The sequence below is a fragment of the Clarias gariepinus genome, chromosome 12 (assembly GCF_024256425.1).
Source record: "Clarias gariepinus isolate MV-2021 ecotype Netherlands chromosome 12, CGAR_prim_01v2, whole genome shotgun sequence".
Lineage (NCBI taxonomy): Eukaryota > Metazoa > Chordata > Actinopteri > Siluriformes > Clariidae > Clarias > Clarias gariepinus.
The window spans coordinates 3,644,517-3,669,908 of record NC_071111.1 but is presented as its reverse complement, the minus strand read 5'-3'; the positions used below and the strand labels follow the sequence as shown (position 1 = coordinate 3,669,908).

General features: G+C 46.6%; 1 protein-coding gene across 1 annotated transcript; it reads right to left on the bottom strand.

The window, feature by feature from the left end:
* Positions 1 to 3,972: 3,972 nt before the first annotated feature.
* On the bottom strand, positions 3,973 to 24,967 carry LOC128534682 (scavenger receptor cysteine-rich type 1 protein M130-like). Its single transcript, XM_053509131.1, has 10 exons — positions 24,910 to 24,967; positions 17,319 to 17,627; positions 13,464 to 13,467; positions 11,024 to 11,328; positions 10,595 to 10,909; positions 10,190 to 10,510; positions 9,756 to 10,070; positions 9,375 to 9,680; positions 4,630 to 4,695; positions 3,973 to 4,283 (listed from the first exon to the last, which is right to left on the bottom strand). The coding sequence occupies exons 1-10, from the start codon at positions 24,965 to 24,967 to the stop codon at positions 3,973 to 3,975; spliced, it is 2,310 nt and encodes a 769-aa protein (XP_053365106.1).
* Between the last annotated feature and the right edge of the window lie 425 nt (positions 24,968 to 25,392).

Sequence of the window (25,392 nt, the reverse complement as noted above, 5' to 3'; positions counted from 1 at the left end):
AGAGGCAAAGTCTAGGCAAGATGGAGAGACTGACAAAGCCTGCAGATCTCCAGTTCTCTTTAGGGAAGTAACAGCCATAAAAAAAAAACATCTTAAGAGTCAGAAACTAACAGGCGCTGGTTCAAAAGGATTGTCAATCAAACCTTCGAGCACAAAACACCAGATGTAAAGATTTCAGAGCTCAGGCCGGGGATGAATTGTCCCCTGTGCCTGAGACAGAAGATCGCTCCTCACTGGAAACCGTCAAGGAGAGATATTAGATCCGAGAACCACACTCTGGTCTGCCAACAAGGCGCTATCAGTCAGAGGCGCAAATCCTGTTGACGACCCTCGCCAAGGCTCCCAGGAGCAGAGCTATCAGGGAAATGCATAAAGGCATAATCTGGGCCACGTATGGGCCAAGGCATCCAGACCCAGGGGAGCTGGAAGAGTCAGAGAGTAGTAAAGGGGACATTTGCTGTTTTCTGCGAGGCAAAGAGGTCCACCTCTGCTACATGAAATCTCTTCCAGATTGACTGACTACTTCGGGGTGAGGTTTCCATTCCCTGTGTGTCAGAGCTTGACTGGACAGCACATCTGCTCCCACATTATATGCCCTGGAATGTAAATCGCCCTGAGGGACAGGAACTTGTCCTGTGCCCAAGCAGAACCTGGTGCGCTAGCTTATTCAAGCGGCGCAAGCACAGCCCGCCCTGGCGATTTATATATAAGACTACTGTAGTGTTGTCCAGCCACACTAGGACATGGTAGCCTCTCAACTGCTGGAGGAAGTGTTTTAGGGCCAGAAATAGAGCCATCTCTATGAAACGAAGCCGCTGCCACATAACCCTTATTGGGGATTGGCCCTGGAGTAAAATCCCCTGGTTCTTAGCCACAACTGAGATGCTCTCATGTGCAAAAGGCTCAAAGGTATCACCGTGGATGCAGCTGCCATGAGAGCTAAAGATCTCTGAAAGTGATGAACAGTCACTTTCTGGTCTAGCTTGTGTTCCTTGAGGATGTTGAGAATGGATTCTACACAAGCGGGAGACAGCTGTGCTCGCCTTACAATCAAATCCCATGTGACCCCCCAAATAAGTTGTCCTCTAAACAGAAAAGAGCACGCTTTTCATGGTGCTGGGTTTCAATCCTAAGAAACAAAGATGAGCTAGGACGACATCTTGATGTCGAAGCACTAGCTCCTAAGACTGGGCCAGCCAGTCGTCTATGTGCGGGGTGAGACCACGCTGTTGAAACGCAGAGGGCGATGTGAGAACCGAATCCTAAAGCTTCTCTTAGTACCTAAGGAGATATACTTGGCAGTAGCTTCCACGCTGCCAGCTTCACCGTAAGGGGCTAAAGTCTAGGCGGTTTGGTTAGACAGCGGAGGGGGGGGGGGGCGTGTTAGATGTTTGGCATCCTGAAACATGGCAGGAAAAGACTGAAGAACTAACATTTTATTGGAGACCGGTGTTGCCCGAAACACCAGTGGTGGCGGAGCATGAACACCGACCTCCTGGGGGTGCCAGGGAGAACACAAAGGAATTCTACGTGCCTCTCCCCATTGCGGGGCCACCCCCACGGTCCTGGGCAGATGAGCCTCAGGAGTTCTTTGAGAAGGAGAGAGTATGCCGGTCCGCCTTCTTTGAAGCGAATTGCAAAACGCGGCGCGGCGCACCCCAATCTTTACGAGGGGGTGCCTGGCCAAAACACTCTCCTTGTGTGCTTTATGCCTCACGAGAGTCAGACCTGGCTCTTGAGCACAGCGGGGAAGGAATTCCCGAAGGCTTGTTCATATAACTTCGCCTCATGAAACCTAGCGGCGACCGAGTTAATGGTGTCGTCAAACAGGCCGGAAGGCGAGATGGGGACATCAAGGAGGAATGCACGATCCCTATCCTTGATGCCTGTGAGATTTAGCCACAAGTGCCTTTCCTTGGAAACCATCGCAGCCATAGAACGGCCGCTAGCACAAGCCGTCTGCTTTGTTGCACAAAGAGACAAGTCTGTGGCCCGGCATAATTCCAGAACACCCTATCTTCAAGAGCCCAGTCAGTGCTCAAGTCTCTTAACAGCCCAGCATGGTAGGCCTGCAAAATTGCCATGGTGAGCAGTGGAGAACCAACCTGATCTGCTGCCTGAAAAGCTGTTCCCTTCAGGGAAGATGAAAGTCTACACAGCTTGGAAGGAAGTGTTGGCTTTTCAGGGAGGATGATGTCCCAGGAGGAGAGCGTCTCTTATATCTGGGCCATCATCATATAACCCCACGCTTCCACATCAACTATATTTAAATAAATAAATACGTTAACGGCACAAAAACAAAGGATAAATAGCTTACTCCATGAAAGGGTTAACTGCCATGGAGGTTGCTAAGGAAAGGGAGAAATCGTCCTGACAGAAACCTGTCGTCTAATTCGAGTGCTTGGAGGATATTTCAATCTCCGCGGATAATTTTTTTTTTATGGCGAGAGAAAAAGTCTATCCTGCCCATTTCACAAGAAGCGCAAGGCGCACTTGAGACGCTGGCGGAGGAATTTCCCGATCCGGCGAGCGCAAGAGAAAGGAGGGGAATCTGTCTCCCGCAGCTCTGCCAGATGCACACATTTTAAGCCCAGGAATGCGCCCCGGCTCGTAGCTTCTCTTTAAGAATGCGAACCACATGCGAAGCACTTTAATCGAAGCAGTAAGTGGAGATCGCCCTCTGGGATGGATTCCTTGAGGGTGTTTAGAATGGATTCTACACAAGCGGGAGACAGCTGTGCTCGCCTTACGATCAAATCCCATGTGACACCCAAATATGTTGTCCTCTAAACAGGAAAGAGCACGCTTTTCGTGGTGCTGGGTCTCAATCCTAAGGAACAAAGATGAGCTAGGACGACATCTCAAAGTCGAAGCACTAGCTCCTAAGACTGGGCCAGCCAGTCGTCTATGTGCGTGGTGAGAGAGCTAGACCAAATGGAAGGACCCGATACTGGTAAGCTTCGCCCACAAAAGGAACCTCAGGAACCTCCTGTGTTGTGGCAATATTTCTATATTAAAGTATGCGTCCTTCAGATCGATTGTCACAAATCAATCCCTTGGTTGGGTTTGAGAACAATCACTTTGACAGTCAACATTTTGAAGCTGTATTTATTTACCTCGTGCTTACAGGACAGTATTGGCGACATTTGGAAACTTGCTAAGGTTTGTCCAAAAGTTGCTAGATTTGTCACTAGGCGCTTTAAAAAGAAAAAAAAAGTCGTCAAGGCGGGATCACTTAACGGCGGATTCGTGCATGGGCAATTAATTTGCAGTCAAGACTCGTAGGAGTGAGCATCTCCTGCTGTAACTGCAGCGGGGGGGACGACTCCTGCGAGAGGACAGGCCTGTCTGTGAGCGCTTTGGGACGGGGGAGGGGCCGCCGGCGGCAGCTGCTGTGGCAAGTTGAGAAGAGTCAGTACAGACACATCAGATTCTCCAAAAGTCTCCAGTAACACAAGAAAAAGTCGCCAGATTTGTCGTTAGTCGCTTTTTTAAAAAATTGTCGCTAGAGGGATTTGAAAAGTCGCTAAATATAGCGACAAAGTCGCTAAGTTGGCAACACTGGCTCCATCAGATGAGGTTATATATGGCAAAATTTGGTGTGTTTGATACACACATGCTTCACAACCGGCAACACAGAAAGATGTCCCAATAGCGTTTTCACGCAGCATCGAGTGTAGCTTTTGAAAAGGAACACCAGTGTACATCACAAGTACCACAAGTACAAAATCAAAAATCGGAAAAGGAACCTTTTGTAATTTGGATTTTGTTTCTTATTTTTTAATTTTTGGTTTTAAATTGAAATGATGAAAAATAATTTACAGATTGTAACCCTTCATATCGAATCAGGTATTAAGTCACATAGGTTACAATTGAATATTTGATGTGATGGGAAACCTTTTAAAATAAAGGTTATAGCTATGTGAAAAAGTGTAATAAGTAGAGAGAAAGCTGAAAAGTTAGCACACCCCGCTAACCTGCACAGGTGACTCCAGCATCAGAGCAGTCAGTGTGTTTCCTCAGGGAATGATGACAGTCCCACAGGTGAATCTCATCCCCTCGACACTTCACTCTGTTCAGCCAGATAGACCCTGCACCAGAACCAAAGCTAACATTTCTATCAGCACTCAGCGCCGAGCCACAGCCCAGCTGTCTGCACACCACCTGAGCGTTCCTGATGTTCCACTGATCATCACAAACGGAGCCCCACGTAGCATTATGATAGACCTCCAACCTCCCAGAGCAGCTTCCCTTTCCTCCACTTAGCCTGAGAGACCAGTGCTCTAAATCACACACATCAAACATGGGTCGAGTTTAACAAAAACTTTTTGTGTGAAGATTTTCATACCAGCAAATTACAAACATCCTGAAAATATAAACTGTTAAATTAATTGGTCACAGAATTAAATGGTTTAAAGCAGGAAGATGAGCTTTGGGTTTTGTTTACTGCCTTTATCTCTGTTGCTTTGATTTTAATGAAATGTGAGGAAGAGTAATGACCTCATGATGATTCAGTAAAGTTCTCAGCAAATGATTTTATAGATACAGGAGGAAATCCATTTTATCAATGAGTAATGAAATTGAAGGTAAATGAAGAGTAGCCCTAAGTTTTTTCTTATGTTTCCCTACTTGAGCAGTGTTTCTGAGAGGGAAGTGAAGAGCACTTTTCTTCTGTACGTAGAGACATTTCATCATCTGCAGTAACAAAATAGACACATTAATGAAATGTTACACAGCAGGTTTATCTCTCAGAGCAGACTTTTATTAGATTTTTAACTTCATATCTCAGTAACATTAGTTAAACACTATTCACAATGAAACACTGCAGTTTATATTAATGTACAGAACGTCTCGGGTTACTTTGCTGTAACCCTGTTCCCTGAAAAGGCGGGAACGAGATGCTGCGTGAAAACGCTATGGGAACATCTTGTCATGTTGCCGGTTGTGAAGCATGTGTGTACCAAACACGCCAAATTTTTGGCTTTTATAACCTCGGTCAGGTGACGTCATCTGATAGGACGCACCTGCAGGTTATAAATAGGAGTGAACCGGAAACATTCCTCAGATTGATTTGTCTGAACGGACGTCCGGTCACATAGGCAGTGCGGCATTGGGACGCAGCATCTCGTTCCCGCCTTTTCAGGGAACAGGGTTACAGCAAAGTAACCCGAGACGTTCCCTTTCAAAGGCTACACTCGATGCTGCGTGAAAACGCTATGGGAACGAGAGTGCCAACGCCGCCGCACTGCGAGTGTCTGGACTCCAAGGTTGTGTAGCGTGTGCGCACAAGGCCGAGTAGGTCTCAGAACTATGTCTGGGTAGCTGACTCGAGGACCCGTGAGCCCGGAGTAGCATGAACATCCAAACTATAAATGTAATTAATGTGTGCGGAGAGGACAACCCTCCGTGTCACACACTTGCTGCAGGGGAATACCTCTTGCTAGTGCAATAGATGAGGTGATACCCCTGGTTGAATGAGCCCTGATACCTAGAGGCGAAGTGAGCCCACGCGCCTTATAGGAGAGGGCAATAAGCCCAGTGTAGTGGGGGCCACCCCCCGTTGCGGCCCCAGACCATGTAAAAGCTGCTTTGACTTACGCCACTAGCTGATGCGGTGGACGTAAATCTAAAGAGCACGTACTGGACAAAGTAAGTGAAGTCTTGCTGCAAGGGAATACCTCTTGCTAGTGCAATTGATGAGGCGATACCCCTGGTTGAATGAACCCTGATTCCTAGAGGCGAAGTGAGCCCACGCGCCTCATAGGAGAGGGCAATAGCATCTCTCACGCCGCTTGCGGCTTCAAAACATGTAAAAGCTGCTCTGACTTATGCCACTGGCTAATGCGGTGGACATAAATCTAAAGAGCACGTACTGGGCACAGTAAGTGAAGTCTCTCCTGCTCCGAAGCTGTAAAGGCGGAGGACAGAAGGCTTCAAAACAATAGGATGCATATTGGCAAATGTGTGCGGAGAGGACCAACCCTCCGCATTACAGACTTGCTGCAAAGGAATACCTCTTGCTAGTGCAATTAATGAGGCGATTCCCCTGGTTGAATGAACCCTGATTCCTAGAGGCGAAGTGAACCCACGCGCCTCATAGGAGAGGGCAATAGCATCTCTCACGTAGCTTGCGGCTTCAAAACGTGTAAAAACTGCTCTGACTTACGCCACTGGCTAATGCGGTGGACGTAAATCTGAAGAGCACGTACTGGACACAGTAAGTGAAGTCTCTCCTGCTCCGAAGCTGTAAAGGCGGAGGACAGAAGGCTTCAAAACAATAGGATGCATATTGGCAAATGTGTGCGGAGAGGACCAACTCTCCGCATCACAGACTTGCTGCAAAGGAATACCTCTTGCTAGTGCAATTGATGAGGCGATTCCCGTGGTTAAATGAACCCTGATTCCTAGAGGCGAAGTGAACCCACGCGCCTCATAGGAGAGGGCAATAGCATCTCTCACGCAGCTTGCGGCTTCAAACATGTAAAAGCTGCTCTGACTTACGCCACTGGCTAATGCGGTGGATGTAAATCTGAAGAGCACGTACTGGACACAGTAAGTGATGTCTCTCCTGCTCCGAAGCTGTAAAGGCGGAGGACAGAAGGCTTAAAAACAATAGGATGCATGTTGGCAAATGTGTGTTCAGAGGACCAACCCTCCGTGTCACATACTTGCTGCAAGGGAATACCTCTTGCTAATGCAATTGATGAGGCGATTCCCCTGGTTGAATGAGCCCTGATTCCTAGAGGCGAAGTGAGCCCACGCGCCTCATAGGAGAGGGCAATAGTTGTCCGATCCTCTTAGAGAGGTAACACCACTTAGAATAGTCTTAATTATGCTGGCTGGAAGACCAGCTTGACTTAGAGTCAGAGAGTAGTAAAGGGGACATTTGCTGATCTTGCGAGGCAAAGAGGTCCACCTACGCTACATGAAATTTTCCAAGAATGTAAATCGCCCTGAGGGACAGGAATCTGGTGCGCTAGCTATTTAGCGGCGCGAGCACAGTCCGCCCTGGCGATTAATATACGAGACTGCCATAGTGTTGTCCACCCGCACTAGGACATGGTAGTCTCAACTGCTGGAGGAAGTGCTTTAGGGCCTGAAATAGAGCCATGATTTTGAGGCAATTGAGTGCCGCGCAAAAAGATGGCCTCTCCAGCTCCCTTGGGCTGGACGGTCATTTAAGACCGCACCCCAGCCCATGAGGGAAGCGTCTGTCGTTAGCATCTGCGACGACAAGACGAACTTAGAGTGGGACCCAGAGTCAGAAACCGGGGTCTGAACCACATAGGAAGGGTACGAAGCACCTGGCGCGTAGCCCTTATTGGGGATTGGCCCTAGAGTAAAATCCCCTGGTTCTTAGCCACAACTGAAATGCTCTCATGTGCAGAAGGTCCAAAGGTGTCTGAAAGTGATGGTCACTTTCTGGTCTAGCTTGATTTCCTTGATGGTGTTGAGAATGGATTCGACACGAGCGGGAGACAGCTGTGCCCGCTTACGCTCAAATTCCATGTGACACCCAAAAATGTTGTCCTCTAAACAGGAAAGAGCATGCTTTCATGGCATTGGATCTCAATCCTAGGAAACAAAGATTAGCTAGAACGACATGCTGATGTCGAAGCGCTAGCTACTGAGACTGGGCCGGCCAGTCATGTAATTCAATACGGATGCTCTGGAGTCGTAAGAGCCAAAAATACATCCATGTATTTTGTGTATGTGCGGGTGAAAAAGCTAGACCAAATGGAAGGACCCGATACTGGTAAGCTTCGCCCCCGAAAGCGAACCTCAGGAACCTCCTGTGTTGTGGCAATATTTCCATTGATTTATTTTTAGATAGCGGTAAAGCCCGCAAAATCTAAAAAATTGGATGCAGCCCCCCGTTCCTCTTGCACTTTCCGGTTTCATGGAAGTGGAGACCACGCCATTGAAACGCGGAGGGTGATGTGAGAACTGAATCCTGTAGTTTCTCTGTACAGTGCTTAGTGCCCAAGGAGATATACTTGGCAGTAGCTTCCACGCTGCCAGTTTCTCAGAAAGGGGCAAAGCTCAGCGGCTTGGTTAAACGGGGGGGGGGGGGGGGGTTCCCGAAGGCTTGTTATACAAACTTCGCCTCATGAACCTAGTGGCGACCGACTTAACGACATCGCCAAGTAGGCCGGGAGGCGAGATGGGGCATCGAGGAGGAATACACGATCCTTCTCCTTAATGCCCCTGAGATTCAACCACAAGTGCCTCTCCGCGGAGACCATAGCAGCCATAAAACGGCCGATAGCACGAGCCGTCTGCTTTGTTGCACGAAGAGACAAGTCTGTGGCCCGGCGTAAATCCAATACGCCTTACCTTGCAGAGCCCCGCCAGTACTCAAGTCTCTCAGCAGGTCAGCCTGGTAGGCGTGCAAAACCGCCATGGTGTGCAATGCGCCAACCTGACCTGCTGCCTGAAAAGCTTTTCCCTCCAGGGAAGATAAAAAGTCTACACAACTTGAAAGGAAATAATAGCTTTTCAGGAAGGATGATGTCCCAGAAGAGAGATAGCCTGGAAGCGTCTCTTCTATCTGGGTGTCATCATATAACTCCGCGTTTCTACCTCAATTATATTTAAATAAATAAATAAGTTGATGGCAGGAAAACACGGGATGAATACAGCTTACTCCATGAAAGGGTTAACTTATATGGAGATTGCTAAGAAAAGGGGAGAGAGCGTCGTTGAGGCTCCGCCCCCGGCCACCTGACAGAACCTGCCATCTATGTTTTTTTTTTTGTTTTTTTTAATTATTATTTTTAAGTGCTTAGAGCCTATTATCATCTCCGCGGAAGCAAGAGAGGATGTTTATCCTTGCCCATTCACAAGAAGCGCGGCGCGCGCTTGCGAGCGGACAGAGGGATTTCCCGATCCGATGAGAACGCGAAAGAAAGGAGTTTTAAATCCGTCTCTCACTGCTCTGCTGGATGCACGAGTTTAAGCCCCTCGAAGATTCTCAAGGAATGCGAGGCGCGCGCGTAGCACTTAATCGAAGCAGTAAAGTGTAGAGATCGCCCTCCGCTATGGATTATACACACGGAGGGACATCTCGTTTAAACTCTGCCATTATCGGTGAGTTAAACACTTATTTTTGCTGGTTAGACACAACACGCTCACAACTAGACAAGGTGAAGACAAAAATCTGAGGAATGTTTCCGGTTCACTCCTATTTATAACCTGCAGGTGCGTCCTATCAGATGACGTCACCTGACCGAGGTTATAAAAGCCAAAAATTTGGTGTGTTTGGTACACACATGCTTCACAACCGGCAACATGACAAGATGTTCCCATAGTGTTTTCACGCAGCATCGAGTGTAGTCTTTGAAAGGGAACCAGAGAAGTCTAACTTCACCCACCTGTGCAGGTAATATGAGCCACTTCATCACTATTATCACATCTGTTCTGTCCCCAGGGTGAAGATGGACACTGCCACAGATTAGAGTCGTGTTTCCTACATTTCAGATAATCCAGCCAGTTAGGAGCAGATTTGACTCTTGCTTCAGTGTTTGATAGACTGCCATGTCTTCCACAGTTTAGCTCTTGACACACCATGTTTATTGTCTCATCACCCATCTGATTGTGACACACATTACCCCAGGTTCCATTGTGGAACACCTCCAGATTCCCTTTACAGCCCTCTGTGAGTCGCATCTCTTTAAACTCTGGGAAGAGAAAAAAAAAATTATTAACTTTATATTTAACATGTAACAGGTTGAATCTCGGTCATCACACTGTACCTGAGCACACGATTCCTACGTCCTCCTGGTGTCCACATTCCCCCTCTTCACACAGCTGAGATTTGCAGTTCAACAGGGACGTCTCGTTCCCCTCACACTCCACCTCATTCAGCCATATGGACCCAGTTCCAGGACCAAACCAGGCTGGTATGTGGGTACTGAGGGCCACTCCACACTGCAGCTGTCTACACACCACCTGTGCATCCTCAATATCCCACGAGTTATCACACACTGTCCCCCACGAGCCGCTGTGGAAAACCTCCAGTCTTCCTGCACAGTCATCCCCAGAACCTACCAGCCTGATGGATATTTGGCCTGAAATATGAAATGAACGTAACCTTCAATACATTTGACGAGTCTGTATATTTAATAAGGATGTTTTAAAAGACCATATAACTGTTTTTAATAGTTGCTAATTTGTCGGTGTTCTGCACCTAAACAGGTGATGTACAGCTGTTTCCTGAAGCTGCAGTTGACAGGTTGTGCACTGCTGCAGTTCCCCAGATGAGCTTCACTCCCAGAGCAGCTGAAACCCGTTACACACATGTGATTGTGTTCAGTGGTGGATGGAGAGAAGCGGTAGTTCAGCACAGAGCCACAGCCCAGCTGTCTGCAGAGCACAGACGCCTCAGACAGACTCCATGAGTCCAGGAGAACTCTCCTCCAGTCCTGCCTGAAATAAATCTCCACCTCCCCCTGACACTCGCTCCCTCCAGACAAACGGACTCGTCCCTCATGAAACGCCATGGATGATCCTGAAGCAGAAGAACATCATTTAAATATTCTAATGAGCACTGAGTTTATTCACTAACGTGGTGTAGGTGAGGTTAATATCTCACCATTACAGATTACTGCAGCATCGTGTTTATGAGAGCATGCAGCTCGACTCCATGATGAGATGCCACATTGTGATAGGTGTGTCTCATTCCCCTGACAATCAAACACATCAGCCCAGATGTGGCCACTCCCCTCCCCAAACCAGTCCACCCCCACCACAGCCACAGCACTCCCACAATCCAGCTGTGCACAGACAACATCTGCAGCTCTCATATTCCAGCTTACAGCACAAACTGTGCCCCAGTCACTGAGGTACTGGAGCTCCACTCGACCAGAACAGGAGTCCAGTCCATTCACTAGCCGCGCCTCTGTGTGACCTGAACAAACAGCCGAGAGCTCAGTGAAAGAGGAACATTAACAAAGACACTTTAAAATTTTACTGCGGGTTAAATGGTTTCTATTTAAACAGAAGTTAAATCATGATACATAACCAGAACATATTAATCCCACATCGTTGTCATGGGAGCAGTGTTTGAGTAAAGATGATGTTGGACAGAAGGTAATGTCAGATTCATTTCCTCTACAGTGAAGCTCCTCTGTCCACACCTGACCCTCCCCTCGGCCAAAAGCAGCTGATCCCAGCAGCTTCACAGGAATCCCACAGCCCAGCTCTCGACACACAACCTCTGCACCCTGCTGGTCAAAGTCAGCATCACACACTGTGGACCAGGAACCTCCATGAAGCACCTCCACTCTCCCAGAGCACTGATGAGGACCAGCACTGAGTCTTGACATTCTGTGATCTGTGTTTCATTTCATTGTGTAAATATTGTGCAATATTGCAAATAGTTCCATATAGGTCCAAAAAGAGTTACATTAACATGTAATTTACATAACAAAAAATAGCACTTTATTAAATATAATATAGTGGCATGCATCATTCAAATGATTTAATTTACTAACACAATTCATTACATTTGTTTTCCAATTTTTCACAGTGTACCTTAGCAGATGACTCCAGCACCATGAAAATAGCTAATCAAAATTCATACATTCATTTTGTGATAATCAGTTAGTTTCCCAAATGTTTTGGTTTAATTGTGGTCAAGTTTTGAGGTTTGGTTACATCCTTTGCTCACATTGTTGGTTTTAATATTCTGTAGTTCCGTTTCAAAGGCTACACTCGATGCTGAGTGAAAACGCTATGGGAATATCTTTTCGTGTTGCCGGTTGTGAAGCATGTGTGTACCAAACACGCCAAATTTTGGCTTACATAACCTCGGCCAGGTGACGTCATCTGATTAGATGCCCCTTTAGGTTATAAATAGGAGTGAGCCGGCAACATTCCTCAGATCTTTTTCTTCACTGCATTGTGCGCGTGCTTGTCAGCAAGCATAACAAAAATACAAAATAAGCAGAATTAAATCTCATAAAACTCACCCAGTTAGTATGGCAGAGTTTAGAACTAGATGTCCCCCTCCTTGTGAAAATTTCCTTTCGGAGGGCGATATGCACACATTCTGCTTCGAATGTTTGGGTGAGAAGCACGCTCTCGAAGGGCTTAATGGAGAGTGTGAGCACTGTGATCTTCTCCCCATGAAGCTGCTTCGCGCGCGTCTCGCGTTCTTTAGAAAACCACGAGCCGCGCTGCACTTATGGGGATCACAAGCAGATCTGGCCGAGGAGCGAGAGATGGAGTCCCTCCTTTCTCTCGCCCTCTCCCCCGGTCGCGATGTCTCTCCTTCCACTTCACGAGCGCACTCTGGTGCTTCTCGCGGGTGTGTTGAAGAGACTCGTTCTCCTGCTTCTGTGGAAATGGAAGTTGCTTCCTCAGAACGCTCCTCAAAAGATGAGAGAGAATATGAGGAATTGCTTGAAGTTATAATGCGTGCAGTCGAACGACTGCATATTGACTGGCCACAGGAGCAGGCTCACCCAAAACAATCTAAATTAGATGACAGATTTCTGTCGGGTGGCCAGGAGATGGAGCCAAAATACCGCTCTCTCCCATTTTTTGATGACCTCCACAACGAATTATCTCGTTCTTGGAGAAATCCTTTTTCTTCCCGTATTTTTGTACCATCGACTTCGTTTTATTCGAACATCGTTGATGCAAAAGCACGAGTTTATGTGGTGATGCCCCAGATAGAAGAGACGCTTGCGGGCTATCTCTCTCCTGGAACATCATCCTCATTAAAGAAACCAACACTTCCCTCCAAGCCGTGTAGAACTTCTTCTACCCTGGTAGGGAAAGCGTTCCAAGCAGCAGGTCAGGTCAGCTGATCTGCTGAAAGATTTGAGCACGAGCGGCACACTGAATCATGACGCATTCAATGAATTACGCCGGGCTACTGATTTATCCCTGCGTGCGACTAAACAGACAGCCCGTGCAATCGGCCGTTCCATGGCCTCCTTGGTGACCGCTGAAAGGCACCTGTGGTTAAACCTGACAGGTATCAAGGACAAGGATAGAAGATTCCTCCTTGATGCCCCTGTCTCACCTTCCGGCCTATTTGGTGACGCTGTGAATTCCGTCGCCACTAGGTTCCGAGAAGCTAAATTGTATGAACAGGCTTTTGGGAAATTTCTCCCACGACATGCTCAAAAGTCGAGGCCCTCGGCCACCCAGCCTTGGCCAGATCTGAATCTCACCAGGCAAGGGCCAAAGAAAGAGAGCGTCAGCAGCCGGGCACCCCCCCGTAAGGACTGGGGTACGGCTCGTCGCCCCCAACAGGCTGCCTCCAAAAGATCAGATCGCCGCACTGTCTTCTTTTCAAAGACTTAGTCCTGAAGCCTACGTGCCCAGGACTGTGGGGGTGATCCCCCCCGGGGAATGGCACTCAACGCTCTTTCCTATATGAGCATGCCCCCCCGGACACCCCCAGGGGGTCGGTGTTCAGTTTCCGCCGCCTCTGGTGTTTCGGACCTCACCGACCTCCAGAGATATGTTAGTGCCTCGGTTTTATCCTGCTATATTCCAGGGTGCCGAACCACTAACACCCCCCCCGCGCACTAAAACTTGTACCCCTTTCGGAGAAACTGGCAGCGTGGAAGCTACTACCAGGCATATCTCCCTGGGTGCTAAAGACTGTAGAGAAAGGCTACAGGATTCAGTTTGCTCATCGCCCTCCGCGTTTCAACGGCGTGGTCTACACTTCCGTGATACCGAAGAGAGCACATCTGCTAAACTCCGAACTCCAGGCGTTGCTGGAGATGGGAGCCATAGAACATGTTCCTCCTCCAGACAGGGAGTCAGGCTACTACAGTCGCTACTTTCTGGTTCCCAAGATTTTGGATCTTCGCAGGTTAAACCGCTATCTCAAAAAGTACAGATTCAAGATGTTAACCATCAATATGATTGTCTCGCAAATCCAACCAGAAGATTGGTTCGTGACGATAGATTTAAAGGACGCATACTTCCACATAAAAGTTTTGCCACAACACAGGAAGTTCCTGAGGTTCGCTTTCGGGGGAGAAGCTTACCAGTATCAGGTCCTTCCATTCGGTCTAGCTCTGTCACCCCGCACATATACAAAATGTATGGATGCTGTCCTGGCTCCCTTGCGACTCCAGGGCATCCGTATTCTCAATTACATAGACGACTGGCTAATCCTGGCCCAGTCTCAGCAGCTAGCGCTCCGACATCGCGATGTCATCCTAGCTCATCTCCATTCGCTGGGATTGAGACTCAACGCTACCAAAAGCGTTCTCGTTCCGCCTCAGAGGACAACATACTTGGGTGTCAGATGGGATTCAATCACTATGCGGGCACAATTGTCTCCCGCTCATGTCGAATCCATCCTCAGCGCCCTCAAGGAAATCAGACTAGACCAGGAAGTGACTATTTATCACTTTTAAAAATGTTTCGGCCTAATGGCAGCTGCATCCATGGTGATACCTTTGGGCCTTCTGCACATGAGAGCTTTTCAGTTGTGGCTAAGAGCCAGGGGATTTCATACAAGGCCCAATCCCCGAAGGCGAATAAGGGTTACGCTCGAAGGACGTCATACCCTTTCTATGTGGTTCAGACCCCAGTTTCTCACCTTGGGTCCGACTCTAGGTCCGTCTTGTCGTCGCAAAATGCTAACGACAGACGCTTCCCTTACCAGCTGGGGTGCGGTCTTGGATGGCCGTCCAGCTCAAGGGCGCTGGAGAGGTCATCTTCTCGCATGGCACATCAATTGCCTCGAAATGATGGCTCTATTTTTGGCCCTACAGCACTTCCTCCAGCAGCTGAGAGGCTACCATGTTCTAGTGCGGGTGGACAATACATCGGTAGTCTCCTACATAAATCGCCAGGGTGGACTGCACTCGCGCCGCTTGAACAAGCTAGCGCATTAGGTTCTGCTCTGGGCACAGGACAAGTTCCTGTCCCTCAGGGCGATTTACATTCCAGGGCACATGAATGTGGGAGCAGATTTACTGTCCAGACAAGCTGTGACAAACGGGGAATGGAAACTCCACCCTGACATAGTCAGCCAAATCTGGGAAAGATTCTTTACAGCAGAGGTGGACCTCTTTGCCTCCCAAGAGACAGCACAATGTCCTCTCTACTACTCTCTGACTCATCCAGCTCCCCTGGGTCTGGACGCGATGGCCCATACGTGGCCCAATTTACGCCTTTATGCGTTTCCGCCAATATCTCTGCTCCCGGGAGTCCTGGCGAGGGTCCGTCAACACGGTTTGCGCCTCTTACTGATAGCGCCCCATTGGCCGGCCAGAGTATGGTTCTCGGATCTAATATCTCTCCTCGATGGCTCACCAGTGAGGAGGGATCTTCTGTCTCAGGCGCAGGGGACAATATTTCATCCCCGACCCGAGCTTTGGAACCTTCACGTTTGGCCCCTGAACGGGACCAACTAAGTCAAGCTGGTCTCCCAGTCAGCGTTATTGACACTATTCTAGCCGCTAGAGCTCCCTCCACTAGAAATGCTTATGCCCTCAAATGGAATGTTTTTGAAAGTTGGTGCATGACGAAGCAGGTAGACCCAGTCCACTGCCAAATTGTTTCAGTGCTGAAGTTCCTGCAAGATAAGTTGTCCTCTGGCTTGTGCCCTAGTACCCTTAGGACGTACGTGGCCGCTATCTCAGCCTGCCACGTTCCAATCGAGGGGATTACTGTGGGAAAACACCCTTTAGTTGCCCGTTTTATTCGTGGAGCTAAACGGTTGAGGCCACCCACTAGAGCCACGACCCCTTCATGGGATTTATCTATCCTGCTCGAAGGTCTAATTGACACTCCTTTCGAACCGCTAGAGTCAGCGCCTGACAGGCTTCTGACTCTTAAGATGGTTTTTCTTATGGCCATTACCTCTCTCAAGAGAATTGGGGATCTGCGCGCCTTGTCAGTCTCCCCATCCTGCCTGGACTTTGCCCCTGGGCTAGTCAAGGCCATTCTGCATCCTCACTCGAACTATCTTCCGAAAGTTCCATTTTCAAACATGCACCCTGTTGTTCTTGAAGCCTTCTGTCCTCCGCCTTTTACAGCTTCGGCGCAGGAGAAACTTCACCTATTATGTCCAGTACGTGCTCTTCGGATTTACGTCCACCGCACCTGCCAGTGGCCTAGATTAAAGCAGCTCTTTATTTGCTATGGAGGCCGCAACCGGGGGGCGGCCGCTACTACGCAGACCATGTCACATTGGATGAGAGATGCTATTGCTCTCTCCTATGAGGCGCGTGGGCTCACTTCACCTCTAGGAATCAGGGCTCATTCAACCAGGGGGATTGCTTCATCTATTGCACTAGCAAGAGGTATTCCCCTGCAACAAGTGTGTGACGCGGCGGGCTGGTCCTCTCCGCACACATTTATTAGATTTTATAGTCTGGATGTTCCTGTCACTCCGGGCTCACGAGTCCTCGAGTCAGCTTCCCAGACATAGTTTTGAGACCTCTCAGCCTTGTGCACACAGACTACACAATGCGGGGTCCAGACACTCGCAGTGCGGCGACGTTGGTACTCTCGTTCCCATAGCGTTTTCACGCAGCATCGAGTGTAGCCTTTGAAAGGGAACGTCTCGGGTTACTTTGTTGTAACCTTGTTCCCTAAAAAGGCGGGAACGAGATGCTGCGTCCCAATGCCGCACTGCCCACATGACCGGACGTCCGTTCAGACAATCAATCTGAGGAATGTTGCAGGCTCACTCCTATTTATAACCTGCAGGTGCATCTAATCAGATGACGTCACCTGACCGAGGTTATATAAGCCAGAATTTGGCGTGTTTGGTACACACATGCTTCACAACCGGCAACACGAAAAGATATTCCCATAGCGTTTTCACGCAGCATCTCGTTCCCGCCTTTTCAGGGAACAGGGTTACAACAAAGTAACCCGAGACGTTTTTCACTTGTATTTACTTTAAATCGGTCTTTACAAATCTTTATTAACAATGAAATATGGCATTTAAAATATTTAACAGTCATAGTTAGCTGCTCATGCGAATGAAAATGAGTGACCCAAATTAGAGAATACTTTAGTGAGTCCTCCACTTCATATAGATAAAAACCTGAACCTAGGCCTCAGTCTCAGTCTCTCACCACAAAGTGAGGGCTGGGCCCAGCCTGGCCACCCCTATGAAAAAAGTCTGTCTCTGCCACTGCCTGTCATAATGAACCTCCTGCAAATGGACCCTTACTCAGGCTGAGTCAGCTCTTTGGTAGAGTCGCACCAGGCTTTACATTTAAATAAAGACAAAATGGAATTCAAATAATGTCTGGATAGAATTACAGTTAAATCATGCTGATAATCGAACTCATTGTTTTTATTCACTAAATTCAGTAGTTTACCTGAGCAGGTGACTCCAGCATCTTCATCATGACCACAGTCACTCTCCCCCCACTCTTCTGAACTACAGCTCTTCAGTGTCGACTCTGATCCACTACAGCCGACTTCATCCATCCAGATTGGTCCTGATCCTGGTCCAAAGTGAGCTCTATTAGGTGCATTTACAGCCTCCCCACAGCGCAGCTCTCTACACACCACTGCAGCATCGTTCATATCCCATTTATCATCACACACTGTTCCCCACTGTGAATCATGAAGAACCTCCACTCTCCCAGCACAGCGACTTCCACCATTCACCAACCTCACACTGTCTGAGACAGAAAGAGAGAGACAGAGAGAGAGAGAGAGTTTGAATACTTTGTAATAAATTAGAGTGTCCTGGTTTAATGGCAGATTGGACTTACATCAAATCACTGCATTTTTATTATATTTATATGGTAAAAGCTTGGATTTTCTTACATAATAACCATAACACCCAGATACATTGTTTAGTTAATTTTTTTAGTGTTGCTTTACAAAAACTACTCTGTTTTTTTGTAAATAATTGTTATTACCGAACAATATTTTAAATAAGCTTAATAATTTGAAAGTGCCCTGAATCAATGGCTATTTTCCAATCGTTTAGCCTGAAAGATCCTCATTTGTATCAGCGTCTTATCTATACTGCTTTTTTACCATTTATATTAAGAAATTACCAATACTTATGATGAATTTTTTTGTTGGTACCTTCCACTTTTGACTGGCCTTTTGGAGAACTTGAGCTGGGTTTTTGTGATGGAAATGAGGAACACTTCTCTTGAGTATGTACAGACCTTTCATCATCTGCCATAATAATGTGCATGCGTTAGTAAAACATTTTATACACACACACAGCTTTCAGAGCATTCAAGCATTTAGCATTACAGGTAGTCCCTGACATACGAACATTCAAGTTTATAGCAGGAAAGACTTCACTTACTTTGTCCAGTACGTGCTCTTCAGATTTACGTCCACCGCATCAGCTAGTGGCGTAAGTCAAAGCAGCTTTTACATGGTCTGGGGCCGCAATGGGGGGTGGCCCCCACTACACTGTGCTATTGCCCTCTCCTATGAGGCGCGTGGGCTCACTTCGCCTCTAGGAATCAGGGCTCATTCAACCAGGGGGATCGCCTAATCTATTGCACTAGCAAGAGGTATTCTCCTGCAGCAAGTGCGTGACACGGAGGGTTGTCCTCTCCGCACACATTTATTACATTTATAGTTCGGATGTTCATGCTACTCCGGGCCCACGGGCCCTCGAGTCAGCTACCCAGACATAGTTCTGAGACCTTCTCGGCCTTGTGCGCACACGCTACACAACCTTGGAGTCCAGACACTTGCAGTGCGGCGGCGTTGGCACTCTCGTTCCCATAGCGTTTTCACGCAGCATCGAGTGTAGCCTTTGAAAGGGAACGTCTCGGGTTACTTTGCTGTAACCCTGTTCCCTGAAAAGGCGGGAACGAGATGCTGCGTCCCAATGCCGCACTGCCTATGTGACCGGACGTCCGTTCAGACAAATCAATCTGAGGAATGTTTCCGGTTCACTCCTATTTATAACCTGCAGGTGCGTCCTATCAGATGATGTCTGACCTGACCGAGGTTATATAAGCCAAAATTTGGCGTGTTTGGTACACACATGCTTCACAACCGGCAACATGACAAGATGTTCCCATAGCGTTTTCACGCAGCATCTCGTTCCCGCCTTTTCAGGGAACAGGGTTACAGCAAAGTAACCCGAGACGATTCCACTGTAGAGTGTCCTGGTTTAATGTCAGATTGGACTTAAACCTTTATCACATTTTAAAACCTGAATTTTCTTTCATTAAACCATAACGGCAGCATTGTTTGGTTAATTTAAGTGTTGCTTTGCATAGACTACACTGTTTGTTGGTAAATAAGTGGTATTACTACATATTATTTTAAATGAACTGAATAATTTAAAAGTGTCTTGTATGAATAGCTGTTTTTGAATTGAAAGTTTTGTATTTAGAAATTAACAGTTTTACGATTACATTTTTTGTTTTGTCACCTTTCACTTTTGCCTTATTTCCATTTTTAGAGAACAGACTAGTTTATTTGTCTAAGAACAACAAACAGAATTCATCCCCTAGCAGCAAAACTCAGACTCAGATACCTTATAACGGCTAATATTCAGCTTGTTTAGCGTGTGAAGTGCAGAATGTTTAGACATTTTTACTACGTCGATACAAATAACTTTATTTGTGATAGGTGTGTATTAGTAAGAGGGTTAGTAAGCGTGAATGCAGTGTTATTCCCTTAGTAAAAGGGAAAGGTCTGGGTGCCGCAGGCGGAGATAGCCAGCCCCCGACTCCAGCATTAGAGCCCTCACAGCAGGGAGTGTGGGTGATCACTTGGTAGCATACACAGTTAGACAAAGCTAAGGCTAAGGCTAGCCCACCGGAGCAAACCTCCTCTGTGCTTCACGTGTCCAACAGGTTTGCTCTCCACAGTGAAGCACCCGCTAAGAAACCAGAAAAGCTCTGGTTATAGGAGGCTCTATACTGAGGTACGTGAAATAGCCAGGCCTTTAGGGGCGCATGCGGCAGTGGTTAGGTGCATCCCGGGAGCAAGATTGCCAGACCTAGCAGATAGCAGGCTTAGTGTCTTAGGGCTTAGCATCGTAGCATACAACTCAAAAGTTTGGGATCACTTTCTAAATTTATGGTTGTTCCTGATTTTTATTTCTTTTTTCAATGCTGAGGGTATCCAAATCATGCAATAATCAATAAATGATATGCAATTGAATAGTTGTCTTCTACTCACGATCTGTAAATTCTTCATAACTGCTCTAATCTGCGGTGCTGGTTGTTAATTGGTGATTTCTGAGGCTGGTAACTCTAAATAAACATCTTCTCTGCAGCAGAGGTAAGTTTTGGTCTTGATCTCCTGGGAAGATCTTAAGAGTGAGTTTCATCATGGGGCTTGATGGGTTTTACAAATGCACTTGACACAATACTGTTCTTGTAAGAACTTTTCCAGAAAGGCTGACCTCCATGTCTTAAAATAACACCTGACTGTTGTTGTTACGTAATTACCCAATTCCATTTGTGTTATTTCATAGTTTTGAAATATCCAGTATTGTTGTAGAATGCAGAAAAAAAAATCAATAAACAAAAACAAGTGCAAGTGATTCCAAACTTTTGAGCAGTAGTGTAAATATACACACACATTCTGGACTTTCAAGCAATCTGGTTAAAGTACAGACATACTACAAACAGACAAGAGCTATTTTAATAGTGACAGTAAATGTATTTCCAGTAAGTGTATTACTACAAACAGACAAGAGCTATTTTAAATCAAATCAAATTCAAATTTAAATTTTATTTGTCACATACACAGTCATACACATTAGATATGCAGTGAAATGCTTACACGACTGCCAGTGACCTTAAAAAATAAAAGCTTATACATAAGAAAATAAATATGAATAAAAGAAATAAGTTAAGAATAAAATTAACTAGTAAAATATGCTGTACAAAAAAGATATACTGTAACAAAAGAAATATATTAGAAAATAAGATTAACTAGTGAAATGTACTGTACAAAGTAAAATATACTTTGTACAGTACAAAAAAAAAAAAAAAAAAAACATCTTACATTTTTTTTGTGAAGCTGCTTTGGGACAATGACCATTGTTAAAAGCGCTATGTAAGTAAAATTGAATTGAATTGAATTGAATACTTTACAAACAGAATATCAATATAAGAACAAAATATCAATATAACTGATATAGAAATATAGAAAAGAAAATAGGAGTAGAAGTTTGTTAAAACAGAAATTTAGAAGTTTTGAAATGGCTGGGGTGTGCTAATATGCATAAAAAGTGACTTCGTAAAAAGACTTATTTAAAGTGATTTGTGCAGTGGTCCCTAGATAAAAATATAAATATGTAGTGCAAGTGTGCATGAATGTGTCCAAAGTGGCCATGCATGCCAAGTCAGTGTTGTATGTTAAAAAAGTTAGTCCTGTGTTGTGTTGTGGTTGAGAGACCTTATTGCCTGCGGTAGGAAGCTCCTCCTCAGTCTCTCTGTGTTGGCCTTCAGGGAGCGAAATCGCTTCCCAGACCGCAACAGAGAAAACAGTCCATTGTTGGGATGGCTGAGGTCCTTCACTATCTTTCTGGCCTTGGTCCAGCACCACTCGCTGTAGATCGAATGCAGGTCAGGGAGCTCGGTGCGGATGATGCGCTCAGCTGATGGCACAACCCTCTGTAGAGCTCGTCTGTCCTGCATGGTGCTGTTTCCAAACCAGGTTGTGATGTTTCCCATCAGGATGCTCTCTATGGTGCAGGAGTAAAAATTCCTGAGCACCTTGGAGGGCAGTTTGAAGTCTTTCAAGCGTCTTAGGTGGTAGTGATGCTGCCGGGCCTTTTTCACCACGGTGTTGATGTGACAGGACCATGATAGGTCCTGCGTGATGTGAACACCGAGGTATCGAAAGCTGTCCACTCTCTCCAGTGGGCTCCTGTTGATGACTGGGGTCTGGTAGTTCCTCTCCTGCTTTGTACTAAAGTCCACTATCAGCTCCTTTGTCTTGCTGACGTTCAGGAGGAGGTTGTTCCTCTGGCACCATTCCTCCAGATTTTCAATCTCCTCTAGGTAGGCCGACTCATCGTTGTTGGTGATCAGGCCCACCACGACAGTGTCGTCAGCAAACTTGATGGCGACGGTGGTGTTGGTAGTGGCCACGCAGTCATAGGTGTACAAAGAGTACAGCAGGGGGCTCAGAACGCACCCCTGGGGGACTCCAGTGCTGAGAGTGATGGAGGCTGAGACATGTCCACCCATCTTTATTGCCTGTGGTCTGCCAGTCAGGAAGTTGGAGATCCACTGACACATAGATGAGCTGAGTCCCAGGTGCTCCAGCTTGGTGGTGAGTGTGGAGGGAATTATGGTATTAAATGCAGAGCTGTAGTCGATGAAGAGCATTTTTACATAATTCCCCCTCCGAGTGTCCAGTTGAGTGAGTGATGTGTGGGGGAGATGTGAGATTGCATCGTCTGTGGAACGGTTTTGGGGAGTATGCGAACTGTAGTGGGTCGAGTGTGTCTGGTAGTGAAGAAATGATGAAGTCTCTGACCAGGCATTCAAAGCACTTCATCACTACTGAGGTGAGGGCTACAGGGCGATAGTCATTAAGAGAAGCAGGATGAGGTTTCTTCGGGACAGGAACAATGATGGACTCTTTGAAGCATGTGGGGATCACCGACTGAGATAAAGAGAGGTTGAATATCTCAGTGAACACAGGTACTAGCTGGTCTGCGCAGGCTCTGAGAATACGACTGAGATGCCGTCTGGTCCTGCTGCTTTCCTGGTGTTCACTCTTTTGTAGGCTCTCCTCACGTCATGCTCGGAGATGATGAACACGTTTCCGGTGCTGGCAGTGTCTTTCTGTCTGCAGCCGTTGGCGCCGCTAGCATGAGCATCGCTAGCGTCTTTATCTGCAGCCTTAAAGTGAGCATAGAAAGTGTTCAGCTCATCTGCCCGAGTCACGTCCGCGTTCATCATCCTGGATGTTGGTGCTTTGTAATCTGTTATTGTTCTTAGTCCCTGCCACAGGCTTCTAGAGTCACTCTGTTGGAGTTGTGACTCTAGTTTCCGTGTGTAGTGCTGCTTTGACTCTTTCACCGCCTTCCGCACGTTATATGACGCAGCCTTGTACGGTTCCATGTTCCCCGACGCAAGTCCCGTGTTGTAGGCAGTGGTGCGAGATCTTAGAGCGTCAGGGATGGTTTTATCCACCCACGGCTTCTGGTTGGGAAACGTCCTGATAGTATTTTTCTCCACGGTATCATCCGCTAGTTTCTTGTTGAATCCCACAACCACTTCCGTAAACACGCTAACGTCATCGTAGCTGTTTCGGAACATGTCCCAGTCTGCGTCATCAAGTGCGTTCTGTAACGCGACCACCGATTGGTCCGTCCAGCGCGCGACCTCCCTCTGAACCGGAACTTCCTGTTTCAGCCTTTGTTTGTATTTTGGCATTAGGAAGATGGCGGCATGGTTGGATTTACCAAACGGTAGACGAGATTGTGCATTGTAGCCATCCTTGACTGTCGTGTAACAGTGGTCCAGTGTCCTTTCGCCCCTGGTGGGGCAGGTGATATGCTGATAAAAGTTTGGCACTGCGCGTTTGAGGTTGGCACTATTAAAGTCCCCTGCCACAATAAGCGCAGCGTCCCGATGCTGTGACTGGTGCTGTGTGAGCGCCTCATGCAGCTCGCATAAGGCAGTGTCCGTGTCCGCTTGTGGTAAAATGTAAACGGCGCTGATTATGACCGATGTAAACTCCCAAGGTAAATAAAAAGGATGACACATGATGGATAGTAGTTCCAGGTTGGGTGTGCAGGAGCGTGTAAGTGGAACAACGCTCGCACTGTTGCACCAGCTGCTGTTCACCATTAAACACACGCCGCCTCCCCTTGGCTTCTCCAAGTCCCGTGTCCTGTCCATGCGGTGAACCAAGAAGAACTCGTCCGGCTGGATGGCGTGGTCCGGCACCGCTGGGTTCAGCCATGTCTCGGTGAAGCAGAGGAGATTGCAGTCCCGAATGTCTCTTTGGAACTTTATTCTGGCCCTGAGGTCATTGAGCTTGTTCTCCAGTGACTAGACATTGGCTAGCAGGATGCTAGGCAGAGGTGTGCGGTGTGCACAGGCTCTCAGCCTGTTTCTGACGCCGGCTCGTTTCCTTTGGGGCCGAGGCTTCGCGTCGCGTCCTTTGTTCTCCCTCAGGATCTCACTCGGCCAGCTCGAATCCGGAGTTAAAAACTTCAAATTGTGCGGACATTGTATACCAATAGAAACAAGAGTGTCTGTATCATTCCCAATGTACTCAGTGGTGGTATTTTGACTGGTTTTAAAACGCTAAAAAGTAACTTGTAGCAAAAAAAGCAAAGGTGGTCGGAGCAGTCGTGACGGCAGAGAATAAGAAAACATTTTCATGAATTGGCGTAATCAAAGGTAAATACAGGCAGTGTATTTACATTGTAAGTATAAACAGGACATGGCCATGAAGATGGGTTGACGTTGTATGGACAAGCAGACAGACAAACAGACAGATACACACACACACACACACACACACACACACACACAAATATCCACCCACACACAGCCCTGATCAACCTTTGCACTAAGTGATTGCATGTTGTGTGTGCATGTGTGTGTTTTGCTTTATTTTAATCTTCTAAAATGACATCTATTTGCATTTTATATATAATGCTCTTTCAATACTGCCTGCAAGGTTTTTATTGTCATAAAAACTTTATGCCAGTAAACTGTATGAAAGTAAATTGAATACTACTTGTGCAACGGACACATACTAACAGGCATGTAATGATTTCCTGAAAGTCGGAAGTGATTTTATAACTAATTTCTCATAATACAACTAAGGACAATCTGATCAGACTTATGTCCAGTTTTCTGAATCCTACCAAAATTAAACACTTTCATGTTTATAAACAAAACAAGACATTACGGGGTTCAAAAGACAAAATTTCATAAAGAACATAAGAAGTATGTGATTAATAAACACTGACAATGAGTGTGTACATACCAGCTGCTGTGAGTGTGAGTGTGGATGAAAGAAGAATAAAAGTCAGAAATATTTCCATCTCTCTTCACGCTGTACACGATGTGTTCACCTCCACTGAAATAAGGTTAGTGCTGATAAACAAATCTCCGCCTCCCGTTTCTGAGGTGTGTAACTGACGAGCAGAGCTCTGCCTCTTGTCTCTGAGGTGTGTTATTAAACTACTAAACCAGACACTCAGTGGAACTCAGTTTTCTATCTAATGTCACCAAATAAGTTATTAAATTGTTCTAAAGGAAAAATTTATGATCCACTAAATGTTTATAGGATTTTATAGGATTTATAGCTGACAGCAATTGCTACATATAAAATTTTACATTATTAGATTATTCACTCACTATAATACTGTAGATCTTTACTTTTTATATTTACATTTGGAATCTGCTTTTGTATTTCCTTAGAACTTATTTACTTACTCCAAATTCAGCTTGTTCTTTCCCCGACCAA

Excerpts from the sequence above, each read along its gene's own strand:
- LOC128534682 (XM_053509131.1), bottom strand. The coding sequence starts at position 24,967 with ATGGAAATATTTCTGACTTTTATTCTTCTTTCATCCACACTCACACTC. Across the intron at positions 10,071-10,189 it reads GCTGTACATCACCTGTTTAG|GCCAAATATCCATCAGGCTG; the intron begins GTGCAGAACACC and ends TTCATATTTCAG. Across the intron at positions 4,284-4,629 it reads CTCTCAGAAACACTGCTCAA|AGCACTGGTCTCTCAGGCTA; the intron begins GTAGGGAAACAT and ends TGTGTGATTTAG.